The sequence below is a fragment of the Toxotes jaculatrix genome, chromosome 6 (genome assembly GCF_017976425.1).
Source record: "Toxotes jaculatrix isolate fToxJac2 chromosome 6, fToxJac2.pri, whole genome shotgun sequence".
NCBI classification, from domain to species: domain Eukaryota; kingdom Metazoa; phylum Chordata; class Actinopteri; family Toxotidae; genus Toxotes; species Toxotes jaculatrix.
The window spans coordinates 12,818,960-12,828,563 of record NC_054399.1 but is presented as its reverse complement, the minus strand read 5'-3'; the positions used below and the strand labels follow the sequence as shown (position 1 = coordinate 12,828,563).

The 9,604-nt window shown below is 40.9% G+C and overlaps 2 protein-coding genes across 2 annotated transcripts; one reads left to right on the top strand and one right to left on the bottom strand.

Moving 5' to 3' along the window:
• Positions 1–432: 432 nt before the first annotated feature.
• Positions 433–6,064, bottom strand: lsg1 (large 60S subunit nuclear export GTPase 1). Its single transcript, XM_041041185.1, has 14 exons — positions 5,860–6,064; positions 5,185–5,311; positions 4,818–4,938; positions 4,646–4,732; positions 4,362–4,448; positions 4,193–4,253; positions 3,742–3,918; positions 3,143–3,508; positions 2,746–2,847; positions 2,490–2,633; positions 1,947–2,070; positions 1,697–1,776; positions 1,202–1,369; positions 433–1,062 (listed from the first exon to the last, which is right to left on the bottom strand). Exons 1-14 carry the CDS (start codon positions 5,956–5,958, stop codon positions 883–885), a joined length of 1,923 nt encoding a protein of 640 aa, XP_040897119.1. The 5' UTR covers positions 5,959–6,064; the 3' UTR covers positions 433–882.
• A 1,159-nt stretch (positions 6,065–7,223) lies between these two features.
• fam43a (family with sequence similarity 43 member A) lies at positions 7,224–9,257 on the top strand. The gene is made up of 2 exons (XM_041041148.1): positions 7,224–7,354; positions 7,475–9,257. Coding segments are annotated over exons 1-2 (1,071 nt in total). The 5' UTR covers positions 7,224–7,353; the 3' UTR covers positions 8,545–9,257.
• Positions 9,258–9,604: the final 347 nt, after the last annotated feature.

The window sequence follows — 9,604 nt, the reverse complement described above, 5'->3', positions numbered from 1 at the left end:
ACGGTTCCAAATTCCTGTCCGGTTAGTCTTAAATTTTGTTTTCTTCTGTGAACGTAATGCGCTTAAATACTGCAGGACTTTTGCGGGCCAATTAGAAGATCCAGTCCTACAAGGTTAAAACAAATGTTCTGTTCTGTTTCTCCAAAGTCGAACTTACAGACATTGACATCCAGTACCGAGCATCCCACCTACGAGGAGCTGTATCCCGTTATCTGGCTGTAAAACTACTCCTCAACTCAAAAATGTATCAACCCCTATATGAATACATATGCCCTTGTAGATGAATACTTATTTTAAGATGTGATTTGAATTTCTTAATTTTCCTTTTTTTATTTGCAAGTATTCAGGTTACCTTTCTATCCACCACAGCACTGTGAAGAATTAACCAATGACAACCTCATGGAAATGGGCTAAAGAAGTGACACACTAACATGAAAACATTAATTTTATTCTATAATCCAGCTTTGTTACATTAGTCATAATTGTATGAGGTTAAAAGCTGTATCCAACATACAGAAAATGATCTGGTTTATGAAGTCTTTTCTTACAAAATTCACACCCTCTGAATGTTGAGTCCATCATTTCCAAACACTGTGGTGAGATATGCTGCACAGCTGGTGATCCAGTCGGTGGAATGCATTGAACCAGAACAGGTCTTCAAACCAGAGCAGTCCATGACAGATTATGCACCTCTTTAGTTAATATCAAAACTGTTTGATCTTTCCATACTCATAGGATTAAGAGGCCATAATCTAAACCTACAGATACTGCTCAGCATCAACTCCCTTGGAATCACATGTGAACCGTATGTTGGATTGTTTTTTTTTTTTCATTCCTGCTGAAATGATCTGTAATTGAAAGTGCTCAGATTTAAGATCATTGTCAGGCGTCCAGATGTTTGTTAAGGCGGCGTACTTTCTCTTTCTTGTTCCTGTTTCCGTGTTTTTTCCAGGGTTTGCCCACCACCATCTCTGATTCAGCTTTACCTGGGCCAACAGGTCCACTGCCTGGTTTGTAGCCCATGACAGACTGGACCCCCTTGGAGAGCGCCCGCACATTCTCCTAAAGAAAGAGGATCCCATCAATGCTCAAACTTAATTTCACAAATAAACAGCCTCTCTCCTGCAGCCTTGCTTATACATGTTTGATTTTCTGACAATGAATTACTTCTATTCACGAACAGACAGTACACGTGCTGTACCTGATGGAAGAAGGTCTTGTCAACCACATTTTCAATTCTCTTGATTTTCTGTTGTTTGTTTGTTATTGTGGAGAGGTCACAGCTGTCTCTTTCCTGGAACTTGCTGTGCTGTGGCTGGAAGTCTTCAGAATTGATATGTGGAGGAGGATGGCAGTACAGAAGCTTGCCCTATAAGGAGTTAACATTGTTAGAAAAGGTGTGTTGGCGAGGCAATGTTCTAGTCAGAGCGTACATATGCCACTTAATAGACTTGCTGAAAATCAGTAATTAAAATACATTGATCCATTTTAATACTTTTACATTATTTAGTGTATTAGAGAGAGATGTTATAAACTGACTTTAAAGAGACTGTCCAAATTTTTTGGTGTTCAGTGAGTGGTCCCTTATACTCTATTAAACCCTAAACCATCCCGCTTTTCATTATTTGGCAAAACCACCAATAAACTGCACCTGCAGCTGAGGGTTTTTAAATCTGACCCCGGGTCTGACACTTACGCTGACGTAATCCTTCAGGATGTACCGGGCTGATCTGGGCTGGTCAGGTTGGCCGTGTGATGTCATAAAACCTCTCATGTCTGGAAAAAAAAATAAAAAACAGAATAACAATCTATAAAAATGCATTTTATGAATTTTGATCAAAGTTGACACAGATGGATCATTGTCATGAGCCATCTCCATCCAGATTTTCACGTTAACAAGTAAATTATTTTGGCCTATTGTTAATTTATCTGTCTGGTAGTCTCACATCCATATGCCATCAGCAACTCCTCAGACGTGGGGGGTCTGTCAGGGTCTTCATCTTCTCGTGGTCGGATGATGTTGATGCCGTAGGTGCCTTCTAACACATGCCGAGGGATTGTCTGACATACGTGTCAGATCTGTTAAGGACTTAACCACAATCAGCATCCAAGGAATTCTTTAACTTCTATCGACATATCACTGTTAAATGAATTTTGATAGCAGGAATTCATTACAATACACAAATGAGAGCACTGTTACAATAAGTTGTACTGTGGCTTACATAGTACACCCCACACACCAGACAGCAACTGAAATCTTGTATTTTTTAGTATAAGGACCACATTTCCCATAAACCATCTTGCATCCAGTTACAGAAGAAAATCAATCTGCATGTAATATGGACTTATTAATGTCACAGCTCTGCACATGGCATATTTAAAAGGTCAACGCCTTTTTCTTTAAAAAAAAAAAACCAAACAGACAAGAAAAAACAGAGAAGCTGTAGCTGGATTCTACAGGTACTGTACCAAAAGCATATAAAGGATATATGAGAGACTGCAGGTACGTGGTCTCTCATCTGATCAATGGGCAGGATCCCAGAGCAGATCATCTCAGCTTTAGTAGAGACAAAGGAGGGCATGACAAGACCTGGGCAATCACAGAGGCACAGGTCTGGCTCCACATAGAGGGTCTGGAGTACATGTCAAGAAAGAAAAACAGAAAACACAATCACACCCGAGGCTTCCTGTTGATGTCATGTATGATCTGAATACATATAAAAAGTTTAAAGAGTAGTCCTGTACCTGAAAGTGCTTAGTGTGTCCAGGAGTGGCAGAAACAGACACCTTCTTGTTCCTTAGAATAGTGTTGATGGTGGAACTCTTCCCCACATTAGGATACCCAACCTGTCAGAAACATGATAGGTGATGAGTAGTTTTATGTAGCCAACACAGCTGAATGTTGATTCTATTGCTTTTGGAATCTGCTGAAAACATTTAGTAGCAAGAGTAAGGCCTTTCAACATGCACCTTAGCTCATAAATGTCCTGACAAATTTCCTGCCACTACAATTTAAATACAGTTATTTTGTTTATTTTTCATTTAGGGACATTTTTTTCATTGTGGTTATTGCTAAAACAAATACAGAAACATTCATAATTATGACTACTGTACATGTACCAGAACAGGAAGTTTTACCCACCAGTCCCACTGTGAGTTGTCCTTCTTTACACCTGGGCCCGTTGTGAACAGACCTAAAGATGTCCAGCAGCTCATCCTTACGCAGCAGACGGCTGGAGTTGTGGAAGGAGGATTGACTGGATGAACCAACAGTCCTTTCCTCTTCTTCATCCTCATCCTCCGAGCAGGTGCGCCACTCCTCCTCATCTACAGTTATCTTTTCCTGCTGCTCGTCCTCTGTACCACTGTCTTCTCCCTCTTCATCCTCCCCCTCTGCCTTCACCTCCTCCTCTCCGTCTGCCTTTTTTTGGCTCATGTCTTCATTGTCTGGCTTTCCTTCCTCTTCTGGGTCACTCTCTCCACACTCTGGATCCTCCACGTTCATACCCTGTGATAAGAGAAGTCTGCCACTTTAATTCTGAGTTCACATCAGCAGCAAGTCTAAAGATGCCAAATGACTCTTCACAACGATTTCTCCAAAACCATTTGAAATTATATAATGTCTGCCTCCCCGTGAAAAAACAAAAATGTGCATCTACACAGGTATCTGCTCTTGATGAATGCACAGCACATGCATTGACACAATTCAGTGCACTGCTCATCAAAACTCCACCCCCTCACCTTGTCCTCAGCATCAAGCCTGTTGCCCTCAGCCAGGGCAGACCAGAAAACTGCCCTCAGCCCTTCTTTCTCAAAGTGTTTGGCCCAGACTCGCCTCTGCTCCCTGGTTAGCAGGTCTGCCTTGTTCACCAACAGCATGTTCACCTTATCCCCTGATACCTCCTTGACATATGACTCCTGGATGCACAACAAGAAAGAAGTTATACAATCAAACAAGCGAAATGTCGAGTTCACCGTGATACAATATTTCATCTGGTTATAGGACGGAGTTTAGGGATTGTGTTGGTATGTAAATTTTATAAGAACAACTAACAATAAAATATTCAATTTTTAGTGAAAAAATAACAGAACAAAAGAGGTGAAAACTCATCAGAAGGACAAATAGCAGTGTACACGCATCCTATTCCCCACTGAACCAGGTTTTTCCACTATTAAAAATAAATGTTCTTACCAGGTCAGGACATCTGAACAGCAAAGGATTTCTGGCATCAACGATTTGAATGACGACATCACTAAAGGAAGACACGACGACAGTTTTGCCATGAGCATCACATGAAGGGAACATATTCTCCATTAAGAACAGGGTTAAACTGACAGCTATACAGAGTTTTTGTTCCTACCTCCTCTCGATCACTCTCCACAGCTGTCTCCAGAACTCAAGATTCCTCTCAAATGGGGTGAGAATTAGCTTCTGTTCTTCTTCCAGTCTTTGGAAACATCAATTGTGATGAGATTATTCACACTGATAATCCAACATAAATGTTACAAAAATCCTATACCTCAAAATGTACAAATGTTCTTCAGTGTGAAAACCTTTTAATTAGTAAACATGCAACAATAACCACTGGATAACATTACTGCTTCACAAGAGTAAATGTGACTGAGATGGCAGAATAATACACACTGTGCGAGTGCTCGTCTCCACTCCAAGAAGCTGTCTTTCTCTGCCTGCTGAAGCACATCTGGACTGGTGCTTTCATCCCAGTGGGGGCTTAAAACAACAAGAGACATAAAAACACTTATAAATGCTAAATTTTACTGCGTTAGATAAAATTACCAAAATCTCCTGAGCTTACCGTCGAGGAATTCTGAGGAAATGCCTGTTGTCTTCATGCAGCTTCTTCAGCCTGGCTTTCTCCTCCGTTGTTAACAGACCTGCTCTAGCTTCCGCTGGCACAAACTTGATGTTGAGTTTCTCTAAGAAAACAAAGCAAGAAACATTCAGAGACAGCAGTGGAATCAAAGGATAAAGGTGCAGTGGATAACACTGTGTGAGTGCAGAAACCTGTGTGATTTTGGCTTGACAGCCAACAATTCACTACGATATCTGCTTTCAGTTTGAGATGTTTACATACAAGCATGTCAGAGAATAGCATGTACTGGGGATGTGAGTACACCTTGTAATGGCTATTTATTGACTTATTTAAGTGAGGTACCATTTACCTGCAACAAACTCTGTTCCTGCCAGTTCTGCAGTGGCCAGAAAGTCATCCATGGAACTCTGTTCTGTCACTGACTGCAGGTTCAGCCGTCCCCAGTCATAGCCATCATTCAGCTCACTGGTGTGGAGCTGGAAATATGAAGGTCAAATCAGGAGTTACAGAAAGTAGTACGGGAAAAACTCATTCTGTCATTAGGACATGGGACGTACTGAAACCATGTGTTCGACTTAATTAGCTCTTAAGGTTTGGATTCCCGCGAAAGAACAGTATCAAAACACATCGCCGGTAATAGTAGAAATCCTAACGAACCAGATGTAAAATATTGAGATTGTATGGCAAAAAAAATGCTCTTAGATTATTTATCTCCATGCCGAATTTACCCCAAGAATGTGTTTATTGCGAGCAAGTATTCGTTTATTCGCTTCAATTTCCTGGTAAGCAAAGAATCTATAAAATGACATTTTCGTAATGGAGTTTGGCGCATGAAGCGACCCCATACTTTTAAGACCTACTGACAGCTCCAACTAGGTCTACGTGTCGTGAAGAAGCTGAGTGGCAGGTCAAACAGGACCATAACTGTTTGGGTCTTAATAATATATAACAAACAGCTAGATAACTATCATTTATTATTTGTTTCAAGCATGTTTGGTGGAAGCGAGTTGTTGCCGTGTCATACCCAGGAGTCGCCCCGCTTGTTTCCTCGGCCTGCCTGGAGTCTTTCTTTTATCAGAGCTCTGCCCAGTCCGCCTCCTCCGCCTGCCTTCTTCTTACCCATAATAACTTCTGATGTTGTCAATTCACACAATACACTTTATTTAAGAAATCTAAGGGATTCTGCCCCTAACTACTGCTCCCCATGTGCACTACGTTGTTGTCGTAAAACCGGAGGTGGGTCAAACCAATCGAGTATCAAATATTGCGTCTACTTTAATTACTCCAAATAAATATTTTTCCTATAAACAGTTACTATTTAGTAAATCATATCTCAGTAATTAATGCTTAAAAGGCTCAAGATAATATCTGCTTGTTTTTGTAAGCATTCATACTAAGGTAAATATGGTACAGTCCACTTGTTTGTCCAGCTATTAAATGTGCCCTGACGAAAAAAGGACGTTGCTAATTTTCGTTCCTCATTCCCAACAGCAGTTAGCGTAACAGTCAAATAAATATTTAAAAAAAAATTCATAAATATAGTGGTGAATTAGATAGATAATAATTCAGAAAAGAATAATAAGGCCGGCAGAAACCAAATAAAATCCTCTTCCATCATCAAACATAATTGACAAACGCACTTCTGATGTCAACCAAAAGAGGGCAGCATAAAACAGAAGTGAGAGAATGATTCCTACTTTTCCATAAATCAAATTGAAGAAAGGACATAGGCCTAGTAAATATTTCCTTTCCATAGTTCCTAATTTCACGTAAGACCATATTTTTATTTTTATTGTTAGTTTTACTTTTTCAAGAGAGTGATACAAGAGACTGCTGGATGTCGTTGCTTTTGTTTCAGGAGTACTCACGTCTAGCTTCAAGTGAAATTGTTAGTAAATATATTAAAAGGTAAATTACATTTTCTTACTCCATCTTGAAAAATTGTAAATTAATAATTTAGACCTACAAGCTAAAAATAATCACAGTAGGTTAATGAAAGAACTTAGTTTATTTGTATTCAGCTGATATTTTATAAGGAAATTATAAATTTAATGTTTTTTATTTCATATAGCAGTACTTGAATATGCCCAGATGGATGTGTTTTTGTGTTCTTTTCATATTTTTCTACATAGCAACATGAAAATACAATAATGTAATGACAACAATGTATTTGTTGCTTATAACTAGACCTACATAGTCATTAGTTTGTAGTAGTATCTGAAATAGTTTTTAATCACTTTAAAATCCTTAATTTTAACTGTAGGCCTATTTGCTGCAACCATTTAGAAAACAACAAACGTGGGAACATAGTATCAATGAACACAGTCAACACAAACCAATAGAGGTCTATTGTCATTTGGTTCAGTCTCCCCCCCCCCTACGGTCGCACTGAAATGGTTTCTCCCTGCATATAAACCTCGAAGCTCGTCTCAGTATAACAGATTGTACTCTGCGCTACGATAGGATAGAACAGGAGATACTACTATGGACAAGAGCACTTTAGAGGATGGACAGATGAAGTACGGTGTCTTTGCGTTCAGTTCTCATAGAGTAGCTCACAAATGACCTGACAGGCAGTAAACACTTTTAGGATTTAGAAGTAGCCTAATAAAAAGTTTTTTTTCCCCTTTCTCTCTCAGTGTTGCTGTTGACTGGAATCAGCAATAAAATGCTGCCTTGGAAGAAGAATAAGTTCGACCTGATTGAGGAAGACAAGCAGTCTAAGCAGAAGGGCTATGCGGTGAGTCTCAACTATTCTGCGCTCACATCCTTCGCCAAGTCCTGCCCCGAGAGCGCGCTCAACAGGGTGGGCAGCATGTTCAAGTCAAAGAGGAAAAAGGTGAAGATCACAAGCGAGGACCCCACGTACACGGTGCTCTACTTGGGGAACGCCACCACCATCCAGTCCAAGGGGGACGGCTGCACTGACGTGGCGGTGAGCAAGATCTGGGGCAAAAGCGAGATGGGCAAGAACGGCACCAAGATGAGACTGACCATCAGCTCGCAGGGCATCCGGATGGTGCATGTGGACGACAAGGCCAGGAGGCCGGGACACTTGTACCTACTGCACCGGATAACCTACTGCGTCGCGGACCCGAGGCTGCCCAAGATTTTCGCTTGGATTTACAGGCACGAGATGAAGCACAAGGCCGTGATGCTGCGCTGCCACGCAGTGCTGGTGTCCAAGCCGGAGAAGGCAAAAGCCATGGCGTTGCTTCTGTACCAGACCTCGGCCACAGCCCTGGCCGAGTTCAGAAGACTAAAACGTAGAGACGATGCCAGGCACCAGCAGCAGCAACTCATAGGGGAACAAACCATCCCGCTGGTTCCCCTCAGGAAGCTGCTGAACGGACAGTGTTACTACAAACCTCCGGTGGAGCGCAGCCGGAGCGCGCCCAAGCTGGGCTCCATCACAGAGGACTTGGTCGGGGAGGAGGAGGAGGAGAAAGCGATGCACTTTGAATGTGAGGACATTCTGGACACGGACGATGATTGTGTTGCCAACGGCAAACGGGAGTTGACTCAGATTATTAATGACTTGGGAGAAATGAGCATAGGGAACGATGTGCAGACACTGAAAGCTGACCTCAGAGTCACCAGGCTTCTCTCTGGAGAGAGCACGGGGAGTGAATCCTCCATAGAGAGCAACCAGGAGCCCCCTCCGCTCACTAATGGGTTTGAGGAGGTAAAGGTGCAGGAAATTGCCTGAATAATTTTAGGCATTTCTGGGCTCCTCTGACGCGTTGTTTTGTTGAGCCACGATGTCTCCACAAGAAACATTTCCTCTGTCGTCAACCAGAGTGTTTGTCTAATCTGTGCCTCCACGACTAATTGAGAAGATCCAGAAAAGATCCTCTGAGGTTCTGGGGACAATTACCGCACACGGACACGCAATTAGGCAACTGAATGATATTATAAGATTGTGTAAACACAGAAAAATGGAAAAACAAGTGCATGCCCGTTTGAGAGATGACTGGTTGAACCGACAAAATCCCAGTGCGCCTCAGGACGCACGGCACTAATTCCATCTCTTTTATTTAAGAGGATTTGTTGTAGCCTCAAGCTTGTTTACCTAACGTTTTTTTCTTGGCATTTTTCTGTTGAAAAATGTTCATTATGATAATGTTTTAAAAGTTGTTTTTAAAGCACGTTTTGTTTCGTTTTGTTTTTTTTCCCCTAAGTGGTTCAGTGGGTCTAAACAGGCATCCTTAATTTCCCTGTCAGGGTGCTATTGTAACAGCCTGTTCATTTACTTTTTATTTTGCACTGTTGTGGATGTCATTCAAGTATTATGTTGACTACATGTATATAATATGTTTGTTGGTATGTTGTCTGAAACATAAATGTCATATCTTTGCTGTGCAAAAGAAAAAAAAACACTTCTACGTATTATGATGTAAAATAAGATGTTTTAAGTATAAATATGTTATTTTTTAAAGAATAAAAAATGTGGTTTGTTATGTGAACCTCATAGAATTATCAATAAAAAAAGAAAATGATATAAAGTCGTCAGAGTTGATATGTAGATCTGTGTTGCAAAACAAGGAGGCCATGTTTTGTCTGTCAGTGGTCTTTAATAAGAGTAGGGATTTACCTTGAAATGTCAAATTGAGGTCAAATTTGCACTGCTGACGAAAACTCACTGTGTTTCACAGCTGTACAGATCTATAGATCTATAGGCACCCTCAACATTATCACTAGGTTATCTATGTTGTTGTAAATATGTTTTTTAAATCTAATAGTCTTAGCTGCATCTGTACCCTTTTTTT

Excerpts from the sequence above, each read along its gene's own strand:
- lsg1 (XM_041041185.1), bottom strand. The coding sequence starts at position 5,958 with ATGGGTAAGAAGAAGGCAGGCGGAGGAGGCGGACTGGGCAGAGCTCTG. Across the intron at positions 2,848-3,142 it reads GACAACTCACAGTGGGACTG|GTTGGGTATCCTAATGTGGG; the intron begins GTGGGTAAAACT and ends TGTTTCTGACAG. Across the intron at positions 1,063-1,201 it reads ACAAGACCTTCTTCCATCAG|GAGAATGTGCGGGCGCTCTC; the intron begins GTACAGCACGTG and ends CTCTTTCTTTAG.